Source organism: Lacerta agilis, chromosome 15 (assembly GCF_009819535.1).
Source record: "Lacerta agilis isolate rLacAgi1 chromosome 15, rLacAgi1.pri, whole genome shotgun sequence".
Lineage (NCBI taxonomy): Eukaryota > Metazoa > Chordata > Lepidosauria > Squamata > Lacertidae > Lacerta > Lacerta agilis.
Window position 1 is genome coordinate 39,135,061 of NC_046326.1, and position 24,722 is coordinate 39,159,782.

A 24,722-nucleotide genomic window follows, 5' to 3' on the forward strand; every position below is an offset into this window, starting at 1 on the left:
AGACCCTCCCTCACAAACTGCCTTTCGTTGCATTCAGAACAGAAATCGCTCTTGGATAAAGGCTATTTCTCAGGCGGCTGTTCCTAGTCTTTATGACCCTATACCTCCTTCCAGAAGGCAGAAGCTGAAAAGGATCATTTCCGGGGTGTACACTATCCTGCACAGTATCTGTTGCTTTCTTATAGCACCTGGAGGCATAAATTTGGTCCAAAGTGGGAAAAGTGCACCCAATTATCCTCTCCGCTGTCTTTACAACCCTGGACAGCGCTGTTCTTTCCCCAACTGTGCAACTCCCAAACCACACACACAGACCATAGGTTAGTACACATTCTACAGTACAGTGGTGAAATGCCCTCAACAGGTCCTTTGATAAATTGTTTTTCCGGAGGATTCTCAGAAAGTATAGCCTCTGCTGTGCTCTCTTCATCAGATCTTTACTATTTGCTCCCCAAGTTAGATCATCTCTCAACTCCTTTCCTAGAAAGTGAAACACCGAGACTTGTTCCACACACTTTCCCTCGATATTAAGTGGTTGAATATTCAATTTACATTTCCTAAAATCCACAATTATTTCCCTTAAATTGAGGAATAGATTGTTTTCCCTGCACCACTCCACCAACTGCTCAACTTCCTTCCTATAGGCCACTTCCCCCTCTCCAGCCATAATTAAACCAACCACCATTGTATCATCTGCAAACTTAATGATCTTATTACTAGGATACTTGGGAGCACAGTCAGATGTATAGAGCGTATATAAAAGCGGGCTCAACACACACTCCTGCGGCATCCCCGTATTTATACCGAGGTCCGCAAAGACGCGAGAACCCATCCTGACCCGTTGGGAACGGTTAGGTAGGAAATCTAATATCCACCTACATAAGCTCAGCGCAAGTCCCAGGTGTAATTGTTTGGGAACCAGTCTATGCGGGATAAGAGTATTAAATGCAGAACTAAAGTCTACAAATAACAGTCTCACATAGTTCCCTTGTTTCTCCAAATGAGTCAGGACAACATGTAGTGCCATTGCCACAGCATCCTCCGTGGATCTCTTCCCCTTATATGCAAACTGGTATTGATGCTTTTGAATTATGGTGCTGGAAGAGACTCTTGAGAGTCCCATGGACTGCAAAAAGATCAAACTTATCCATCCTTAAAGAAATCAGCCCTGAGTGCTCACTGGAAGGACAGATCCTGAAGTTGAGGCTCCAGTACTTTGGCCACCTCATGAGAAGAGAAGACTCCCTGGAAAAGACCCTGATGTTGGGAAAGATGGAGGGCACAAGGAGAAGGGGACGACAGAGGATGAGATGGTTGGACAGTGTTCTCGAAGCAACTAGCATGAGTTTGGCCAAACTGCGGGAGGCAGTGAAAGATAGGCGTGCCTGGCGTGCTCTGGTCCATGGGGTCACAAAGAGTCGGACACGACTGAACGACTGAACAACAACAAAAGGGTCAGGTCCCACTGTTAAACATGATATAATGCGATTTCGCACCAGTTTTTCAAAGCATTTCATTATGACGGGTGTTAGCGACATAGGGCGAAAGTCATTCAGGCTATCTTTGCTTTTTTGGCAGGGGTATTATGGTAGCGGATTTCAGGTAGGATGGAACAGTGGCTTGGGCTAGAGCCTGATTAAAAATCTTCGTAAAGATTCCTGCCAGCTGATCAGAGCAGTCTCTCAGCATGCTACTAGCTACATCAGGGCCTGTGGCCTTCCTCATGTTTACCTCCTTAAGTATTTACCTCACTTCTCCCTCTTCCACTCTAACTACATTCTCTATGGGAAGTGACGACAATATCTCTGGCACCCCTACTGGAGCCACTGCTTGTGTCACCTCAAATCGAGCAAAGAAGGTATTTAACTCCCCCACCAGAGAAGCTGTACTCTCTGCAGCTGATGGACTGCTAGGTTTGTAACCAATCATGGTACTTCTATCATGAAATATCATCAGTCATCAGTTCAAGCCAGAGCTTCTCAAATCCTGTCCCTGGGAATTTCCCGACATCTTGCAAGAAGTGTTTGAACTTCACAAAAATTTAACAAAGGCAAAAAAAGAAGGCTGGCTCAGTTGTTAGCATTTTGAATCTCTTCCCAGGTTTAGGAACAAGTTGGGTTAAAAGAAAAGGGGAGGAGAATGGCCCACATCTGATCGCAGAGGGATTTTTTTTTAAAGCTTACAACATGGAATTAAAAGAAGAAACAACCTATGGGCTCCCCAGGACCATCAAACTATAGAAGTAGAAGAATACAAACCATTATAGCCCATTCAAAATATGAACACAAAGCACATTAAGAGAGGAATACACAATGCTAGTAACTGCCTGTGCCTCTTATGAAGAAGCTCCCTCATGCTGCTAGTTTGCCAGCTTCACTGGATCCCCATCTGTTTCCAGCCCAATTCACTGTGTGACTTCTTAAGTTTGGAAGACCTTTGTTGCTTGAGAATAGGGTACCCAAAGGACCACCTATCTCCAGATGGACCCATCCAGATCTTTTCCCAAATGACTTTCTTCAGATCCCCCACTGGGTAAAGATGCAGAAGGTACCTACTGAGGGAAGGGTAATTTTGGTGGTATCGTTCTAGGTATGGAATGCCCTTCCCCAAAGAATCTTGCCTAGCACCTATTTTAACGCCATTTCAAAGATCTTATGAGTTTGCTAGGCCACTTAATTTGTTCCTGCTATGGGCTGAGGTGTGGTTTTGGATACTGTTTTAATATGTTTTATTGATTTATTGTATGTATTTTAAAATTATTTTTATCTTTGTTGTAAGGGGTAAGGGATGGCCTACTTTATTCTTATGTAACAACCTCTGGCAATAACTTTCTGATGGTAAGAGTTGTCTGACGGGAGAATGAACTACCTAGGAAGGTGGTGGGCTCTCCTTCATGGGAGGTTTTTAAACAGAGGTTGGATGACCATCTGTTTGGGATTCTTTAACTGTGATTTCTGCACTGATCACCCTTAGCGTCCCTTCCAACTCTATGATTCTATGAAACTGGCCACCACACCCTTGATGTGTGGAAGTGTTGGCATACATATACAAATAACTGATACAACCCCCATGTAGCTTGAAAGAAGACTGAAAATATTCAACTGACATCTCACCTTGTATGATGGCACAAAGCACAAAACCCCTTGGCCGATGGTCTGACAAACTGAGAGCAGAAGCTCCCCAACTTCATCCTGGAAATCAAAGGTTTCAGTGTGCTGGAACGTAGCACATAATGACCTGCCTTTAGGGCCAGCTCCAACAGTACCAACCCACACCTGTTGGGGAAAATATTTCATTGCTGAAATACATATCGGTACCAAAATACATTCCATTATGAGATTGCAGGATGAAACTGCACTGTGAAAAAAAATTGTGGCCATGGATTTAAGAGACTGAGAAAAAACTGATCAGGGCAGGTAGGATTATTGGAAATGTTTATTTTTAAAATCCAATGGCAAAATAAATCAAGACATTTACGATGCACAGAGCTACCTGCATGCCTGGAGCAAGCAGCAATTTCTTTCAGGCGAATAGGTTGTCAGACTCATTGCTCAGACTGCCCCTTGACATACAGGTGCTGGAAGATGGGCAGATTGGTAATTGTGTCTATGTGTTCACTGGGAACGCTGAAGAACAAATATGCTCAAATATGGATTCCAAGCATATATCCAAAAGTGCGAATTCCACAAAATGCATTGGGATTTATTACTCTCGTAAGTTTTTAGCAAATAAAATTTTGCTTATTTTATTCCAGTGGGTGGTGTTCTGCTCATGGGATATACCTACTGGGGGACCTGTAGATTTGTGTGTTTGCCTTATTTCTGCTGATTCTGCAGCAGCCCCCACCATCACCTCCCATGTAGGTCCAAAAACCCACCAGGGCAGCTTTTCAGAGGGTATAGAGGAGTGCAGGGGGATGAGGGATCAGCAAAAAACCCTACCTGCCTCTTTCTGCTGCATGAGTACACTGGGCATCAGAAAACAAATTTGCTCAAAAAAAAACCCCACTCTTCTGAAAACATTGATATTGGATGTTCTCAAACTATTTTCTGAATGCACAGCTGTGTGTGTGTGTGTGTGTGTGTGTGTGTTTGTGTATCTCACAAGAATCTATTCCAGTACTTAGTATTTGGCAGTTAATATCTAACACTATTTGTTGTATGACATACAATCATATTACATATTTGGTGTCTGCCACAATGTGCTGTCTCCAATGTTAGTTCTACTCACTGAAATGAATGGACTTCACTAACATGTTGATACAGTCCAAATGTGAATGCCAGTATTTTGGATATTAGTGAGCATTCAGTTTTGGGCTCAACAATTCCTCACAACTGAGAACCTGATGCAGTTGTCACACTGCTTGCGCTAACCAAACAGGCGCAACATTTTGCATGGTGAGGAAGAGTAAAGAAACTCTTGTATGGGAACCAGGCAAAATGTAAACGTCATATGGAATGCCCCAAGTAAACTACACTATAGCATGGTCCCTACAGCATATTAACATAAGGGTGAACCCACCGCCGGATGCAATGAACATACCTGGGAATTCCTGATAACATGGTTTGCTTCAAGTTGAATGGAAAACTTCACACCAAGCTCAGAAGAAAAGGAGTCCATTGGAGACAGCGTTCCTGAGGTCAACACGACTGACCTGACATTGCCACACATGTCTGAGAAGGCCTTGAGAGAAGAATTTTATTTATTACATTTATATCCTAATTCCCCCCCCCCCGTGAGTTCAAGACAGTGTATACGGTTTCTCTCCCTTCCCACACTTTATCCTCACAAAGACCCTGTGAGGGAGGTTGAGAGACAGTGACTTGCCCAAGGTCACCCAAGGAGCTTAGTGGCTAAGTAGGGAGTTGAACCTGAGTCTTTCCAGTCCCAGAAGGTTCCAGGCTCAGTTCCCAGAATCCCCAGCTAAAAGGATCAGGAGATTCTTCTCTGTTGGGAGGCACAAGAGAACCACTGCCAAAAAAAGCAATCCTGGACCAGATAGGCAAATAATCTGACCTGGTATAAAGTACCTCCCTGTTATTTGTCCCTAGGTTCTCTCCCGCATGCACACACCCAAAACTGGCTTACCACAGCCGGATTCAAGCACCAGAAACTGAGTGTATGCACTGCTGTTTTTTGTCGCGATCTTCTTTTTGGTCGTGCAAAGAAACCATTCTCATCTGGAGTATCAACTGGATTTTCATTAGTCCAAACGTAGGCTTGCTGCAATGCAACTCTGTAGTCATCAGCAAACCTAAACAAAAATGACATAAAACCCTGAAAAATACCTACAATTTGCATGCTTAACTTTGAAATATTAACAGCTGGGGGAAATGATTACTTTCAGAGCCTCACTGACCTGTGATTCTCTTTAAAAAGATACCCCAGGACCATGAATAACCCCTTCAGCATAATCTGAGTCGAAGGGCTTATAACTGGAACAAAAACAAGCTCTTCTCCTCCATTGAACAGGTTTACTTTTTCCTCCTTTTCAAGAACAGCAGCAAAATGTTTCTGCGGAAGACCAAAAACAATAAATGAACACAGTAATCAAGCCGAACTCCAGCTTCCTCCCAACCTGGTTACCTCCAAATGTTTTGGAATCTAACAACAGCTGGAGGGCACCAGGTTGGAAAAGGTTCACCTACATCAAAAAATGGCTATAAAGCTTTGATGTTCTCCATGACAGTTTGTAACAGTCATCCTAAAGAACAGGATCTTCAGCAGGCAGAAACTCAAAAAATCAAGAGTTGTTCAAACTGTTGCTCACTATTGAAGTTCAGTTTTAAAAACCTTTACAGTTTTAATTTTAAAAAACCCTGAAGAATCAAACAAACACATTCCCTAAGATAAAGCAGGATGATAAACCCTTCACCTGGTCTGCAGTTCTCAGGAATATTAAACGATTAGTAATTTAGACTCCATGGTATCATAAGTTTCCTGGATTCAGACAAAATGGCCCAACTATGGTTTGCTGCTATACTGGGAATGGAGACCTTCAACAACCACACACAAGAGAAAAAATTATTAATTATTACACATCCCTACCTGTAATATGGGAAACGTGGCATTGGTTATTCCCATATCATGCAGGAATGCCACCATTTGTCTTCCACTCCAAACCTTACTGGAGGTCTCATAATTTCTCTCCACAAGCTGACCAACAGTTTCCCTCAACCAACTATAAATAAAGAAAACCCAGAAGAAGCAGAATTGTTGTGAACATTTGTACATTAGACCTTCCATTCTACACACACTACAGAAGTAATCAATGCTTTAATGCACACGAATAGAAGGGCCTCCTCTGTGTCATGCAACGTCCTGCTCCAGGAGGCTGATTTGGCTCTAACCCTGGTAGCTTCACAAGACTGGAACTACTTTTAAAGACATGGGCTTGGCTGGCACAAGAGAGTAGACCATGCTAATGACTAAAGACCAGGAAAATGTGCAGACTCTCCAATGTGGGGCTCGCAACCACTCTGCCTCTCCAATCCTTTTTACTCCCAAGTGCATGTTCTCTGAACATGGGCATGCGGTTAAGCTCTCTCCTCGCTAACCACAAGCTCTAGCCAATAACAAACCTCGGCTGCAGGAACAGAGCTTAAGCGCAAGCCTGGATTTAGATGATACGTTAAGCAAAACCACGGCTTAGCTTAGTGTGGTACATGGCCCTGGTTATCCATAGTATGATTCAGGCCACCAGCCAGCATGATAAGCAAAAGCTCTAAAAATGTATTGCACGGTAACTAGTACAGGACTGTTATAAAACTGGGTTTCTTAGCTGGCAGCACCACCACTTTATTTATCAACAGAGTCTTAATTCTTGGCTGCTTTATGTCTCATCTATTGCTTTCCGCCTGCTGCCTGCACTTCTGTTGGCAGACTTGACAGCGAGATCAACCTGAGTTTTCCTGATAAGGTTAAAAGACTTCAGGCATTTCGGGTCTTCAGCTATGTTCCTTTCATACGATGCAGAACATTTTTAAGATCTGGAAAGCCACCATGAAAAAATTCACCATCTCTGTTTCAGTACCAACTGCCTCTACTTCCTGCCCCTTGAACCTTCATAGCACAGAAGAGGTCATGGGAAGGCACAAAGTTTAGAATGAATAAAATTAACAAACAGATCTGTTCTGAAAACCAAGTTGGTCTAGAGTTGACACTGCTCCAGAAGACATAAACTCATAGAATCTATGCCGAGCTACCCGACCAACAGACTCATGTAAATTGTTCTACTAGTGGACGGGAAATTTTCAGGTTGTGGGGGGGTGGGAAAGACTGAATTTTTGGACACTCACACATATCAGGTTTCTGTATCTGCAAGTAGCTTCTCTATGGGAAGAGTCCTCAGTACTCCTGCTACAGATTGAAGTAGAACAGGCCAGCAACAGATCCATCATATGCCTATTGCGCACCTGACTCATCTGTCAATCAGTAAGATTTCCCCCATCATTATTATCTTAATTATTTAACCGACAGGGAGAAGGGCTGTAGCTTAGTAATGCAGAACATGCTTTGCATGCAAAAGGTTCCAGGTTTGATTCCAGGTGGGGCTGGGGAAGACTCTACCCATTAGTGTGTAGACCAGCCTTTCTCAGTCTTGGGTCCCCACATGTTGTTGGACTAAAACTCCCATCATCCCTAACCACTGGTTCTGCTAACTAGAGAAGATGGCAGTTGTAGTATAACAATATCTGTGGACACAAGGCTGAGAAAGGCTGGTGTAGACAATAAATTAAATGGGATCAATGGTCTGATTCGGTATAAAGCTTATTTTGTTCCTATGCCTTGACCTACCTCTTCTAGAGGTTTTAAATAGCCATGGCAATAGTAATACACAAGAGGACTATAATCACAGTTCAATTTAACTGACTGTTGCAGGACTCCTGAACACTAAAACAGAAGGTGTGGGTAAGAAACAGAGCTTTATTTAAGGCTTGGAGCCGTACAGGTCAGGCTACAGGCACAGCTAGAGAGTCTGAGAATAGCATCAGGGGGCCCAAGACCTGGAAAAAAAATGCAAAGATGTTTCAACAAATGGTCATGCTCCTCGTGCCAGCTTTTAAAGGCAAGATGTGGCATGCTCACTCACAAGATTCTTTCTCCCTATGAGACTGGTGTGCTTTGAGGCACACACTTCTCCATGGTGTGGGCCTGCTCCCAACAGTGTAGGTGGTGCCAAGTTTTCATCAACAAGAAGAGAACTTCTGGCGCAGCCCATCTGGCTCTTCCGCTCTCAGCTGTCCAGTCTCCCCTCTTGGCTGGTTGACTTCCTTCCCTGCTGCTAGGGAATATCTCCACTCTGTAGACAGGGCAAGACATGGAGCCAGGCAAACTGCCTCCACCTCCCCAGCTTCTAAAGGCAAAGGGGGAAGGGGGCACCCTTGCTCTCATCTTGCTCCTTGGTACTGGAATCCATCTCTTCTTTCTCCGACAGCAACTGCCACCCCAGCCCTGAAACAGTTGGGCTCACAACACCAAAAGGTATCTCTGGTAAATTAGCTTCCTCTTACTTTGTCAGACTGCAGCATACAGCACGCAATGGTTCGTGATCCTTCCTCCTAATGTTGTTATTCACCATGGTGTCCAGCTCCTCTCGGGCCAATTTGAGTTGAGTTTCCGTCACGCTGTAGCTGGCTGATTCCCGTGCACAATCCTCAATATTATGAGCTTCATCTAAAATGATCACCTGGTCTTTCAAGTCAATCTCCATCTGCAAAATCATGAAAACCAACAAAAACTAAAATCAAGTATCCAGTAAATTCACATGATTTCTTCTGTTAGCGGTGAAACTGCAAATTTTGCTTTACCAGGCTATAGATTTTCCTTTTTTAAAAACAAAAAACAAAAAGCTCCAGGAAGGAGGAAGTCAGTTTTGGATAATGGTTAAAGTGTTTGACCTGGGTTCAAATCTCCACTCAGTGACAAAGCTTAATCCTCAATACTGTATTAGTAGGTGTATCAATAGTCATGTAGCTAATGTGACCATGATGGTCAAAACAACAATAAACAAAACAGGAGACAAAGCTTACTGAATAGTCTTGGGCCAGTTACTGCCCTGCTTCACACATCTATGAACTCAGCCCAGCAGAGTAACCATGGTTTGCTTTCTGGCAGCAAACCATGGTATCCTTCTGGAGCGGCTGTCTGGGTTGGAGGTGGGTGACATTGCTTTGCGATGGTGACAGTCCTGCTTGGATGGTCGTTTCCAGTGGGTGATACTTGGAGAGTGCTCTTCAGCCCCATTTAATGTTCAATGTGGCATTCCTCATGGTTCAGTTTTATCCCCTATGCTGTTTAACATCTACATGAAACCACTGAGTGGAGTTATCTGGAGTTTTAGAGTATGTTGTCAGCAATATGCTGATGACATATAGCTGTACTTTACCTTTACATCTGCATGTGTGGCAATGGATGTGCTGGATGTCTTGCCTCAGTACTGGACTAGATGAGAGCCAACAAACTGAAGCTCAATCCAGATAAAACAGAGGTTAGATTACTGCAACAGTCTTATACGTGGGGCCGCCTTTGTAGATAGTTCGGAAACTTCAGCTGGTGCAGAATCTGGCAGCCAGGTTGCTCACTGGGGCATATTACACTGATCGGGGCCCAACTGCCAATTACTTTCCATGCTTAATTTAAAGTGCTGGTTTTGACTCAAAAAGCCATGTGATCTTTAGATGAAGGGTAGTGTGAGAAATCTTTTGCTTGCTACTGGGCACCAAGTGTTCATGGAACATCACTAATATATATTTTCCCCTCTGTTCACAGCTCATTGGATGCAAATCACAACCTCTTCCTTTTTGTAACAATAGGACGATTTCTTACACAGCAACGTATGGACTTTCCTTCAGGTTTGACCTTCACTAATATTCTTTCTTAAGACAATTAAAAATAAATAAATAAATAACATATTAAAACACATGCTTGCAAATATACTTACACTCTCTCTTATTTGTGAGTCAAGAAGATAGTTGTAAGGACAAAACACTATATTAGCCTCCGCCATAAGCTCTCGAGCTGCGAAATAGGCACAGGCACGTAGCTTCTTCCCGAGTTTCACTAGGTCTTCAATGTCCCAAGCCTGGTACTTCTTACGTGCAGATTTTAAGGCATGATGTTCGCTAAGCTTGTGGACTCCATGGTAGTAAGAACAAGATGTGCCCTAGAAGTAAATGATTTAAAAATTCAAGATTCAAATACGCACTGCTAATAATAATTCTGCACCTCGGTGTACAGTGGTACCTCTGGTTACATACTTAATTCGTTCCGGAGGTCCATTCTTAACCTGAAACGGTTCTTAACCTGAAGCACCACTTTAGCTAATGGGACCTCTCGTTGCCGCTGCGCCGCCAGAGCATGATTTCTGTTCTTATCCTGAAGCAAAGTTCTTAACCTGAAGCGTTATTTCTGGGTTAGCGGAGTATGTAACCTGAAGCGTATGTAACCTGAAGCGTATGTAACCTGAAGCGTATGTAACCCAAGGTACCACTGTAGTTAGTTTTGCAGAAGTGTATTTCAGTAGTATCAGTAGTATTCAATAGTACTGTGTCTGGGGGACAGGGAGCAGCCAGGTGTGGGGGACTCCCTGGTCCTGAATGGGGTAACTGTGCCCCTGAAGGACCAGGTGTACAGCCTGGGAGTCATTTTGGACTCACAGCTGTCCATGGAGGCACAGGTCAATTCTGTGTCCAGGGCAGCTGTCTACCAGCTCCACCAGGTACACTAGCTGAGACCCTACCTGCCTGCAAACTATCTTGCCAGAGTGGTGCATGCATTCTCTAGTTATTTCCTGCTTGGACTACTGCAATGCGCTCTACTTGGGGCTACCTTTGAAGGTAACCCAGAAACTAAAACTAATACAGAATGTGGCAGCTAGACTGGTGATTGAGAGTGGCCGCCGGGACAATATAACCCTGGTCCTAAAGGATCTTCATTGGCTTCCAGTACGTTTCCGAGCACAATTCAAAGTGTTGGTACTGACATTTAAAGCCTTAAACAGCGTCTCCTCACCATCATTCAGTCCTGGACACTGAGGTCCTCCTCTGATGCTCTGATGCTGGTTCCTTCACTGCGAGAAGCAAGGTTACAGGGAACCAGGCAGGGGAGCTTCTCAGTAGTGGCACCCTCCCTGTGGAACACCCTCCCTTCAGATGTCAAGGAACTAAACAACTATCTGACTTTTAGAAGACATCTGAAGGCAGCCCTGTATCAGGAAGCTTTTAATGTTTGATGTTTAGTATGTTCTGATATATGCTGTGAGCCACCCAGAGTGGCTGGGGAAACAGTCAGATGGGAGGGGTATAAATAATAATAATCAGCTCAAGCAGGGCTGGTGAAATGCAGCATATTGGTGGAGTTCAAATGCAATGGGAAATCTTGATTTCTTGTTATACAGACAAACTGGCAAGTCATAGATTCACCATCCCCTCATTTGTGGCTTCAGGGTAAGAAACATCCAATTTTACACAAACCACCATTCTCCATTACATCCAAACTTGGGGAATGGCAGTTTGTTTAAACTCTTGTTAGTGAGAACAAGCCAGGGTTAAACCGTGGACTCAGGTATTGGCTTGAAAAGTTTAAATAGACCACAGTTACCTAAATTTGGATATTCACAAGGAACTGTGGTTTGTTTAAAAGTGAATGCTTCTGATCTCACGGCACAAGAGAAGGTGTCCTAGGTAGGGGTGTAATGCTAGTGCCTATGAATCTAGAATCATTTTCACGCATCTAAAAGGGCTGAATTCTGCAGAAAGGAGATTCTTGTTAAGTAATTACTGCACTAGCATTTGGCATATTCTCCTTTTGTGACCTAGCCTGTCCAATTATAGCTGCATGTGTGTGTTTTTTAAGTAATAAAACAATTTGGTATTTCCCACAATGGCTACTTAAATGCAAAACAGAGGCAGAAAGACCTAAATGAGTCCCTGAAATCATATCCTTTTTAAGCTCTCTAACGCTTCTTCAACAAACGAAGGCTGACCGAGAGACGCTCATCCATGTTAAGCCTGTAACACAACCCTAAGGGAAGGTTGGCAGTGGAAGTGTTATCGCACTTGGGGCCTCTTAGCTCCGCAAATTGTCAGTTATCCGTTTATCAACTGACTTCTGCAATATGGTCATAGGATAAAACAAAGACAACTAAAGTGACAGAGTTAATTGGCCCTCATTACCACGACAGCTCACCCTCAGGGCCTTTGGGGTAAAGAGGGTATAAAGACTTAACACCTTGTTTACACTTGTCAAATACCAAAGTCTCTTGAAAACAAGAGAGGAAAGAAAGGGAGGGGGGAGTTTACCATCACCGGGCATAGTGTGTCCGCATTCTCTTTAGCAGTCAAGTAAGTGACGCGGGTGGTGCTGTGGTCTAAACCACAGATCCTAGGGCTTGCCGATTGGAAGGTCAGCGAATCCCCGCGACAAAGTGAGCTCCCGTTGCTCGGTCCCCGCTCCTGCCCACCTAGCAGTTTGAAAGCATGTCAAAGTGCAAGTAGATAAATAGGTACCGCTCCAGCGGGAAGGTAAACGGTGTTTCCGTGCGCTGTTCTGGTTCGCCAGAAGCGGCTTAGTCATGCTGGCCACATGACCCGGAAGCTGTACGCTGGCTCCCTCGGCCAATAAAGCGAGATAAGCGCAGCAACCCCAGAGTCGTCTGCGACTGGACCTAATGGTCAGGGGTACCTTTACCTTTACGTATGGTCTGTAAAAGCAAAGAGGGCTATGTTCTGCCAACATCAACCCCTACCTGTCAGCCTTCTTATAAAATCGAAAATTCTTTCTAGTAGCACCTTAGAGACCAACTGAGTTTGTTCCTGGTATGAGCTTTCGTGTGCATGCACACTTCTTCAGATACCCTGCAAGACTAACTGCAGCCGTTTAGAGTCGTCAACAGGTTTTCCACACTTATCAGCCTATCACCCATTCCCACCACCCTTCTGAGTAATACCCCTCCCCACTCCCCCACTATATTTAAGGATCTGGTGACTTCTGTTTCAGTGTATCTGAAGAAGTGTGCATGCACACGAAAGCTGGTATCTGAAGAAGTGTGCATGCACACGAAAGCTCATACCAGGAACAAACTCAGTTGGTCTCTAAGGTGCTACTAGAAAGAATTTTCGATTTTGTTTTGACTATGGCAGACCAACACGGCTACCCACCTGTAGCCTTCTTATAGACAGCACTGCCTGTCAGCTTTCTCCTCCATAATCTCAATGTTGCCCTTGCCAGGAGAACAATGCAGCTATTTGTTGGGTTCCAGACATTCTTCAGAAAGCACTGGTGGCTTATAAAATAATATGCCTACTGGCTTTGGACCACAACCTCATGCGAAGTAGCGGGCTGAGTGCTGTACTAGAACCAAGGGGACCAGGGTTTGAATTCATACTAAGTCACAAAGCTCATTTGGTGGCATGGGCTACTCAGACATGTTTGGCCTAAACTGCCTCACAGAGGCTGAAGTTACCATAACCTCTGTGTGCAGCAAACACACCAGTGATTAATAAAACTATTTTATGCTTATACAGTATGATATGCAAGCACTCTTAAAATATATGCTATTAAGACCTAACAGGGAAAAGGCTTCAACAACCAGACTGTATATGAGACACACACATGAACCAGGAAAGTGCTCATCAGATCTTATCTCTACCATGGATCCACGAGGTGGGATAATAGTGCTGATTTATTTTACAGAGCTACGAATATAAGGTTTCTCCAAAAGAATTCCTTCCTCCCATCCCATCCCCCACCCCTGTCCTTATCCTCAGTGGGAGATTTTTCTCCCTCTCATATAATAATAGAACAAAAAGTCATCCAAAGTAGCCGAGTATGTGGGAAGATTCAGGATAGGTGAATTGCAGTACTTCTTCACAAAGCTCATCATCAAAGACTGGAATCTGCTAGCACAACCTGTAATAATGGCTAATGGTTTGGATGGTTTTAAAAGGTTAGACAAATTCATGGAAGATATGGGTATCACTGACTGCTAGCCACAATGGCTGTGTACCATCTGCAATACTGGAAGCCATATGGCCTCTGAAAACAAGTTACTGTGGAATACAGATGGGAAGAGTGCTGCTGGGCTCAGGTCCTATTTGCAGGTTTTTCCAGAATTGACTGGTTAGCTATTGTGAGAATAGGATGTTGGGCTAGATGGGCCTTTGGTCTAAACCAGTAGGCTCTTCTAAGGTTCTTAGGTGGGTTAGCCTAAGAGATAGTAATTAGCTGAAGACAACCCAATGAACTTTCTGACTGGACAGGGATAAATGTATCCAAAATGTTCCTTACAGTACAATCCTATAAATGTTTGCTGAAAAGTAAGTCCCACTAAGTTCAGTGGGGCTTTTCCTCAGAAAGCTAAGTATGTGACTGCAGGCTAAAAGTGCTACTTAAAGAGCTATTAATCTTAATATCATATCATAATAATGAACATGTGTCCAAGCTCCGTGACTCCAGGACTCACTATCTCGCTGGCATCCTCCTCATTAACTTTTCAGCGCCTGGAAAAGACTTTTCTGCTTTGCCAAGCTTTTGGAATGTGTTTTGGCTCCTGTTGAGGAATTGTGTTTTAGCCGGTTCTGGTTTTTAACTCTTTGTTCATATCATCATTTTTATTATATAGCACTTTGCATTGAACCCTTTAGGGGCAAAAAGCAGGATAAAATTATGATATGAATAGAAATAAAAATAACTAAAATATATGCACACTACATCTGGCACAAGTCTTCCCATGTCACAGGAGCATGAATGTGGATAGTGACCATCCATTTGCAACATTTAGCACACAATCTGCAACCCAGTTATTTAACTTAGATTTAACCCTTTTGGCCATGATCTCCAGATTCACACCAGATTCTATACTATGTAATAGCAGTGGGTTTTTTTTTTGTTTTTTTTTTTTAAATGCCTGGCCTTTCAGTGCTTGGAGCTATGTAGGGAAATGAAAGACAACAAATTAAGAATAGAAATTTTAAAGATGTTTAAAAGATTCAAGAGAGCAGACAAATCTTCTCTACCACAGAGCCACACAACTGTGATCACATGCTTTCCAGGAACGCAGAGGCCTGATGAGATTCAAGCACCACAGTTTAGCAGACTATATGTCATCCTTAATTAAAAACAAGCAAACGAAACAAATGCTGGTATTAAGGGGAGAGGTTACTACGAAGAACCCATTATTCCGATATATATGTACAGAGGAAATCAAACTTGCATTTTTCTAATGTTTTAAACTAGACACTGAACTCAATTTTTCAAACCCCTAAATAAGGAAAAGGGAGGAGCATTCTACTGCTGAATACTACATGAATGGCACAAGAAAATGTTAAAAGCAGTGAATATTATTTTCTTCAGGAAAGGGTAAAAAAAAAACCTCACGTTTTTGGCTTCCAACAACTCTACACATTTTTCATTCTTGCTGCTGCAGCTGGACACTGTTGGATGGACACAAGTGTGGTCCCTGCTAGAAAGAATAGTCATGGGGACATCTGAGTATGCCGTTCTCCGCATCTCCCTAGTAATCTGAGCAATTTGTTTGTGGGTGCGAGTTCCAAAAAATATTCTGGGGACAAATGCCTTTCCTCCATTTTCTTTCTTCTTTTCATCAGTTGCTTCTTTGACTTTTGCTTTCACCGAAGAACAGGAGCACTGAGTGCAGGCACTGGAAGGCTGTAACTGAAGGGAAGAGAAATCTCTTTACGGACATTACAACAGGAATACACACATATATACACACACACACACACACACACACACATATTCTCTTTCTCTAAAAGCGTTTCTTATTGACTACACACAAGAAAATTGGGTCATCAACAACTATTCTTGGAAACAAAGCATTTAAATGGCTGTAATTATCTTCCTATGCTCCCCACCCATTTAACACCACCACAGAGCCTAGGGCTGATCGGCAGTTCGAATCCCCGCAATGGGGTGAGCTCCCGTTGCTCCGTCCCAGCTCCTGCCCACCTAGCAGTTTGAAAGCACATCAAAGTGCAAGTAGATAAATAGGTACCACTCCAGCGGGAAGGTAAACGGCATTTCCGTGCGCTGCTCTGGTTCGCCAGAAGCAGCTTAGTCATGCTGGCCACATGACCCGGAAGCTGTACGCTGGCTCCCTCGGCCTATAGAGTGAGATGAGTGTGCAACCCCAAAGTCGTCCGCAACTGGACCTAACGGTCAGGAGTACCTTTACCATTACCTTTTAAAAGAGTCTGACTTCAGGTAAAATAAAGTAGACCTGTCAGGAGTAAGCATGGACCAATGGTACCAAGTAGTATGGAAAACAGCCCTACTAGAAAAACTAACCAGTAAGCAGCTGACACGTGGACAAATAGAAGAAGACGCCTTCACCCCAGTATGGTTCCCCTTCATCACACACACAGCCCAAAAAGACAATGACAAAAATCTACCGACAGCATACAAATCAATATGGCTAACCTGATCAAAAACTCTCATCCACCCCACTCACACAGGAAATCAAAGACCACCACAGCCAACCACAAATGAACAATCACACCCTACGCCAACCCCGACCTCTCTCACCACCGAAGGAGCACAAGCGAACAGAGAACCTGCACAAACGATGCTGACACCAAACCCTACATATACAGTATTAAGTAGAAACATTGCCACCCCACCTCACCCATCTCTCCATCCCGCCCAGCTCCCCCCTTTTCTTCCTAATGTCTCAACAAACGAAACTGATGTGTAAAACTGTTACATGGAAAAATACAAGAGAGACATTCATATACCTTTGTAAAACAAGAAAATCCTTAATAAAAAAATATTTAAAAAACAAACAAACACTAGAGCTGTCTATTAAACAGCAGTCATCATCATAACACTGGATACCTGACAGCTTCAGACACAAATTAAGTTACCAAAAAAATTCTTAAAGGAGCTTCTTTTGCATATTGAGAATTAGGCTGCACTTTTTACATCCAGTTCTAGAAACAAAGGTCATGAATAAATGGAAAACTTGGTAAAACAGGAGCTTAAAAGGCTACCTTGGTCAGAACATTACAAAAGGAATTTAATTAAGTTCAGTAGTCTAGAGGCAGCCAGACTCCACTAATGTTAAAGACTTTGTTTTCCAAATTAGAGAGCTCAAATCTGCCACCATTTTTTTCACAATTAAACTAGGCTACCAAAGTAGAGGTATGAGAGCAATGGCTGAGATATGGTATATAAATTTGCAGATAAATAAATTGAAGATTTTTATTTTAAAAACAATTGTGGGCACTTCACACAAGTAGTAACCAAGAGGTGTACAAACAAGCCCAAGGCTGAAATAAACAACTCTTCTCACAACAAACCTGATCCCAATAAGACTGCAATCTTATTCATACTGCCCTGGGAGTAAGTCCTACTGAACACAGCATGACTTACTTCTGAGTAGGGATAGAGGGATCTGTCACTTTCAAGTTCTCTCAGCTTTCCATTTTTCCATTCTGAAGTTTGGTTCTCAACATTTCCACTACACTTTCTGAATTATTTTGAAGTCCTCATGAAAATTCAGTAGCATTTTAGTACAAATTTCTCTTAATATATACATTTGTATGCAATTACCTAATATACACATTTTTACAGAGCAATTTTCCATGATAAAATGTGTTTTCACTAACATATGCATTTATATGCACACTTTACCCCAGTGAGAATTGCACTGCAAAATTTGGAGATTTTCCAAGGATGGCTGTATTTGAGTTCACACATTGCTTTGGAAAGAGCAGATTAGGTAGGATCGCCTTCAAATGCAAATCAAATAGATTTTCTCCCCAAACCCTACCTCTGAGCAAACATACCTGCAATTGCACCCAAAGTGCTCCAAAAAAATCTGAAGCAGTCAAGTTTATACCTGATAGCTTCAGGTGATGCTAACAATACTTTTCACCTGCATGTATTGAAGCACTTGCTGAAATGTTGTCTTGAATGTTGTCTATAGAGCTTAGTTAACTTGCTCAATAAATTATATATAAAACCAAACCAGGAAAAACTGAGTACTTGTATATTATATAAACAAAAAATCCTGGATAAAGCTGGGTATGTAGGTAGCATGATAGCTCAACTGCCTTTGTTCCACTCTAATTACATTGCCACTTAGAAACCCTCCTCACTTGTACACTTACTTAGAAGGCCGTTATAAGATTTTAATAAAGAGGAACGTATATCTTTTGAGGGGAGTGACAGAACACTGCAGAAATAGCTACTTGGAACAAAATATGCTTATGTTCTAAAGCTGCACAAAAGATTATTGGTGCAAAAAATGACACTATGAGAACAGGAAGCCAAACACTATTTTCTTGCCAGCTTCACCATTTCTTGTTCTTTCTTTCACCCTCCTCTTAATTGTAATCAGTAAGATTATCCCCCATAAGCAAATGCAAAGTCACTGTGCGCGTTACGCCACAATAGCAGGGATCAACTATCTCTTGGCCTCCGCTCTGTGGAAAGGCAGGTTCAAATTACCCTCAGTCCCACTCAAGCTTGTCCACCATTAAATATTACAATACACGATAGAATGGAAGTAAATGCAACCCTTCTGAAGCTGTCACTCACTGGGATAAAAGGTCCGCTGACATGCCAAATAAACAGGCCGTCAAAGCGGGTAGAGTTACCAGCCGTGCTAGAATTGTTACATTCCTCTCTCAGGTTGCCAGTAACAGCAGATTTCATTACTGGTGTGCTGCCACATTAAATAGCCCGTTCCAAATATCCTGCCTTCTCTATATTGAATAATTACTTATTCACCAAAAAGGATAAAAGGAAGAGTTATGAATGGGACCCTTGTCAGCGATAAAGGAGGAAACAGCTGATGGGCAGTGTATGTTACATACGCGGCCATGCTGGCCTCCGCTGTACAGCCAGGCAGAGAAAAGTGAAATTCAAATTATGTTGTGTGGTATTTCTGCCTGGGCTCTGGTTTGCTCTTCGGAAAAGAAAGCACACAGATAACAACAACAACAACAACAACAACGATGATGTCAATATGGTGATGTCAATATGGTGGAACAAGAGTTTGGTAGGTCCATTGCAGATGTGCTCTCAAATGAGTGCCCCTCCAACACACTGGTGGATGAATTCTTCTGTTTTAGAGGGTAAGGGTCATAGCTCAGGGGTAGAAGCACCTGATTTTCACACAGAAGTACCCAGGTTCAAACCGTGGCACCTCCAGGTAGGGCTTGGGAATGTCCTCTTTGTGAAGTCTTGGAAAGCCGCTGGCAGTCAGTGTAGATAATACTTGAGCTACTCAGTGTAATACAGATTATTTCTGTTCCTATTTTCCCCAAGGAGGAATATTAGAGAAAAGAAACACTAAAGCCTGGTGAGCAACCTATGAATGCCAACTTGGGCAAAAGGTGGGATATAAATACAGTCAAGACAATCAATCAATCAAGTTCTGCATGCAGAAGGTCTCAGGTAGGTGCAATCCCTGGTGTTTCTAGATACGGGGCTGGGAAAGTCTTCTACTTGATGCCCTGAAGAGCTGCTGGCAGCATTGACAGTACTGAGCTAGATGGACTAATGGTCTGATCTGATATAAGGCACCTTCCTATGTTCCTATTTATGGTAAATCAGATCTTAATTCAGAGCAGTGAGAACCAGAAGCCAACTCCAGAAGCAGCCAATCTTGTGTCCTCCAGAGGTTGTTGGACAACTCTCATCAGTTCTAGCTAGCATGTCCAATGGTAAGGGGAAATGGGAGCTATAATCCAACCATTGCTGTAGTCCACCACACTGGATAGCCCTGATCTACTACTCTTTTGCCTCTGTGCTGACAACTGAAGAACTGACTACAGAAGCAGTTTTTGCCTCTGGGGAATCCAGCTGCCAATCTGTATCAACATTGGAACCCTGTAGCACCTTACAGATTAGCCAATTTATAGATTACATAAATTGACTTCTTCAGAAGCATAAAAGCTTATGCCATAGTGTATTTGTTACTCTTTAAGATGCCACAAGACTCCTTGTTGTTTTTGCCACAACAGGCTAATATAGCTACCCCTCTGGGAGTCAAGTATAGAATATCCCATAATAGAGAAATATGAGCAATGATGCTGTAATGCAAATCAAGATGATCGGAAAATTTAATTGACTTTCAATAAAAACATGAATGCCTTCTGCTGCAGCTTTTATTAGGGGGCGGGGGAATTAAAATGTACTTGGCATTAAGATATTTTTTTTTAGTGTATATATAAAGGCATAAAGACAGCAAAATCTGTGAAGAGTTGAAGAAAAAATAACATTATTTTACAGGTGGCCTTAAAGGTTTTCCATAAAAGGTTTGAAATTGGCATAATACTGCCTTTAATAAGTTCTTCACCCTCTACTGCGGCGTTAAAATGTTACCTTTTACTTTAAAAAAAACCAACATCAGGAAAGTAGTAAACTTGGTCTGATTTTATAGTCACCAGTAAAATTGTATAGAACTGCTTTGCAGTAGTCATAACATTTCTGCAAGCCACAGACGCCATCAGCCAAAAAATAAAACCTTTAAGAAGGTGCCTGTCTAACTTTTTTGGGGGGGGAGAGGAGGAATATGTATGTATGTTACAATTATAATTTTATAATTTTAGCAACTGAGGTCTTCGCTTTATTTATCTTTCTGAAAAGGAATTTCTCCCCTTTAAACACTCTTCTTGCAGATTTTTTTTTGTTAAAAAAAAAAGACAAGTCTTAGGGGATGAAGTTATGCACTTTAAAATAAGGTCTGTTAAAATAAAAGCCTAGTATGTTTAAAAAGTAACTGAAGAATAGAGTTGCCACCCATTCGCAATTTTTATAGACTGTTTTGATTTTGTGAGCTGCATCCATAATATATAGCAAGCTGATTATGGACAGTTTCACATTTTCTAGGAAGGCATGATAATGTGGTCTGGGGCAAACTTCAAGTTACTGAATGTCTAGTCTGAACAAAAGGCACTGGCAAATAGGGGAGGCAGTGAAGAGTAACTAAAAATACACCCAGCTTATTTTAGCAAACTATTAAAGGTGCCTTAGTGTAGTAAAATGTAATTTATAGCATTCTTCTTTTGTTTTCATCCCCACATTAGTTATTGAAATTGCCCAGCCAGATCATCCAGTCTTTTGCTGGGGGGCACACAAATGCTGGGAAGCCCAAAACCAAGGCATGGAGGCAACAGTCCTCTCCTGCTCTTACTCCTTAGCACCTGGTGCTCAGAGGTATACTTCAACTGAAGCTGGAGGTTCACATGCATGCAGCCATCAACATAAAGCCACTGATATTGACTTTCTTTCAATGATGTTGTCTAATCCTCTTCTAAAGACACCTGTGCTAATGGCCATCATCACAGCTGTGATCTTGCAAATTCCGTAATTTTACACTGTTTAAAGGAGGTCTTATTTTTGTATGCTCTGTCAATTGGTTTCGCTGGACAATTCTGAGGCCCACAACTTAAGTGGGGGTTATATTGCAGGGCTCACGCCTAAACCACAAATATGTATGGTCAAAACCCATTGGGTTTGATGGAGAGTACAGAGGTCATTTCCCCCAGAACTCCACCCAGTTTTTAATTTTTAACATTTTTTTTGCCACACATGTAAAGTTGAATATGCAAAAGTTAAATGCATGCAAGTTGCAGGATTACTGTATTAGAAGACAGAGGGAGAAAAACTTAATCTATCCACTTTCTCCATTCCATACATCATTTTATCAACCTCTCTCATGTTCTTAGTCAACTTTAAAAAAAAAAAAACCCAGTCCTAATCATCATGGCCTTTCCCCATAAATTTATCCCAGTCTCTTTTTTTTCTTTTTCTTTTAAAAACAATTCAGAAATCCAGTCATTTCATGTTTCAGCACCTACACTTTTGAACTCCCTGCCTGTTGACATCAGTACAGGCCTTTGCTGTATTCCTTTCAGAGCCTACTTAAAACACTTCTGCTGAAGTGAGCCTATCCAGACATGTAAAAGTTACATGTATCATTTCGTTTTGGCTACTGTTGATTTTTTGTGATCTTTTGAAGATTTTAAAATACCTGTTTTTAATAATGATTTTTATTTTTAAGCCTATATATTTGTAAACAGCTTAGGGGTTGTTGTTGGGTTTTTTTTAACAATCAAGCAGTATATAAATTATGTTTTTTTTAAAAAAAAAATACATTCCTGACAGTACACTAGCAGTTTCTCTTGCAGCACAGTTTGAGGAATCACGGCCTGTTTTCCAACTCACACGTTGACTAATTACCGGTAATTCAAAGCAACATTACTCAAGCTCAAAAAAATAACAGCCCCACTCAAATGTTTGATGAGAAAATATCCCCTCAAATGCAACAGCACACCCCAAGCCCTTTCTTTAGATTTGATGCAGGTTAAGGTAAAGCAAACAAAAACCATATAGGGATATAACATTGGAAAGACATTTGATTTTCTTTCTTTCTTTCTTTCTAAACTCAATTCTAATTATATCTTTACTCAGATTCTTTTTTTTAAAAAAAAAAACCTTCTATGTGATGAATTGAGAATTCAAATATTAAAAATACCTTATGCACCACTTCATAGCTGCCCCACATTGAAAGAAAGAACCCACTACAATATTATTTGAAGAGTAAAGAAAATAACACTTAAAAGTCACCATTTCCCAAATATGTTCACCAGCAGAATTTTATGAAGTCGCCTAGCAAATTTAATGCAGAATGTGGTTCTACCTTCAGCCTAAGTAATAAAAACAATAACCTACAAAGTACTTGGCTTATGCACACACTTTATTGTTGCAATAAAAGAAATATGCTAGCATTGGTGGGCAGAAACATACGGAGGACAACAGGCAGTGGTTTAAAATCCCCTAGTAACTTATCCCTAAGCTTCTCCCTCTTCCCAGGGCAAAGTGGCTCCTGGGGGCTCAGAAGGGACTGTTACACAAAGCAGAGAAAGCCAAGGAGGGAGAAGAAGAGTCCTGGACAGCCTTACTACCAGGTAACATGTGGAGCCCACTTCCCACAGCAAACTCTGCAGTCCTGTTTAAAGGACATCGATTTTTACTTAATTTATATTTTACTGAATTGTCAGGGTTGCATCTAACTAAGTTTTAGTTAGAGTAGACCCACTGAAATTAATGAACCCGAGCTAGCCATAATAGGTCTCACTCTTAGTAGGACTGGTGTTGGATAGAAAATACAAACTAGAAGACAGAAAATACAAACTAGAAGACCACCCCACCCCACCCCCCCAAAAAAAACCACAGAAGCAATCATACACTCAAAAATGCCATCCCAAGAATCCTGGAGTTTCCTCCTAAAAGGTCCCTCCACAGACTTCCATGCAGGATTTAAAGTGTTCTTTTTTACATTTTGAATACGGCAAAACCAAACGTTAATAAAGCCGCCATCTTCTGGTTGTCCTTTCAATTCTGTCAATTGTCTGCTCAACTTCTCTGTTGGTGCCCTAGTCCATGCCCGTGTTTGTTATATCGTTCCAAGTACCAAATTTCTGCAGCAAATAAGCAAAATTATTAGGTCCGTCTTTGCTGTACTTCTCGACATCTGGCATTTGTACCATGAAGCCCTCTTGCCTTCTGATGTGTTTGGGGGGGGGGGGTCTGCATGGCCTCACTGGCCATAGTTCTCCAAACTCAAAAGCCTCACATTGTTTTAAGGCTTCCTCACAGAAGAGGTGTTCCAGCTCCATGATAATTTTACTTGTCCTTTTCTGAATCTTTTCCAGCTCTAATATCCTTTTTGAACAGTGACCAGATTTGTATTCTAAGTGTGACCATACCACAAATCTGTAAAAATGGCATTACAGTATAACACTGGCTGTTCTGTTTTCAATTCGTTTTCTAATGATCCCTATTTGTGGACTTTGCCTTTTACATAACTGCCGCACACCGATTCAATATTTTTATTGAGTTATCCAGCACAGTTTTGAGATCTCCTTCCAGGTCAGTCACCACCAGTTCAGATCCCATAAGCCAGGCTTCGTCAACCTCGGCCCTCCAGATGTTTTGAGACTACAATTCCCATCATCCCTGACCACTGGTCCTGCTAGCTAGGGATCATGGGAGTTATAGGCCAAAACCAACTCGAGGGCCTTGGTTGAGGAAGCCTGCCATAAGCCAAGGGTTGCCAAAACAGTGGCCACAGGTGCCTGCAAGTTCCCTTCCCAATGAAATAAGGCATGCCCATGACAGTTTCTCCAGTTTGCAAATGTGTCCATGGGTCCCAAAAAGTTGGCATCCGTACCATAAGAATATATGCAGCTATGATTTGTTTTGCCCCATTGTTCACCACTTGACACTTGCTTACAGTGAAATGCATTTGCCATTTTAACGCCCAATCACCAACTTTGGAGAATCCCATTGGAGCTCCTTATAATCCCCCTTTTTGTTCTTACCACCTGGAACAATGTGGTGTCATCAGCAATATAAGGCAGCTCTCTATGTTCTCCAGCTTTGAGATTGAAAGAAGCTTGTGCACGTTGTGATGCATTTATGAAATACTTGGAAGAAATTTCTTGCCTCCTCCAAGGGTCTGAGGTAGGGAGGAAGCCTGACACTTGCCACACTTACAAGAGGAGGGGTGAGATACTCACTATGACAAGTGAAATTGTGGATCTCTAGGCCCAGCCCAGTAAAGGGCTCACCAGCTGATGTCCATGCCTTACCCTTATGGCTCTTTCTTTATGTGGGGTGTAATCAGCTCAGAAGCAGCATGCATCACCTCCAACCTGGCCATGTGCACAAAGAGCGCCTCAGTGTGTCCT

The 24,722-nt window shown here is 42.2% G+C and overlaps 1 protein-coding gene across 3 annotated transcripts in view; it reads right to left on the reverse strand.

Annotated features, from left to right (window-relative positions):
- BRIP1 (BRCA1 interacting protein C-terminal helicase 1) overlaps positions 1-24,722 on the reverse strand; it is a 144,014-nt gene that overhangs the window by 92,393 nt on the left and 26,899 nt on the right. For all 3 annotated transcript variants that reach the window (XM_033172174.1, XM_033172173.1, XM_033172172.1), the window contains exons 7-14: positions 15,376-15,672; positions 9,941-10,162; positions 8,511-8,710; positions 6,046-6,178; positions 5,357-5,511; positions 5,086-5,251; positions 4,540-4,680; positions 3,111-3,272 (exon numbers count right to left, since the gene is read on the reverse strand). In XM_033172174.1, coding sequence (XP_033028065.1) covers positions 3,111-3,272; positions 4,540-4,680; positions 5,086-5,251; positions 5,357-5,511; positions 6,046-6,178; positions 8,511-8,710; positions 9,941-10,162; positions 15,376-15,672 — 1,476 coding nt within the window. The remainder of the gene's footprint in view (positions 1-3,110; positions 3,273-4,539; positions 4,681-5,085; positions 5,252-5,356; positions 5,512-6,045; positions 6,179-8,510; positions 8,711-9,940; positions 10,163-15,375; positions 15,673-24,722) is intronic.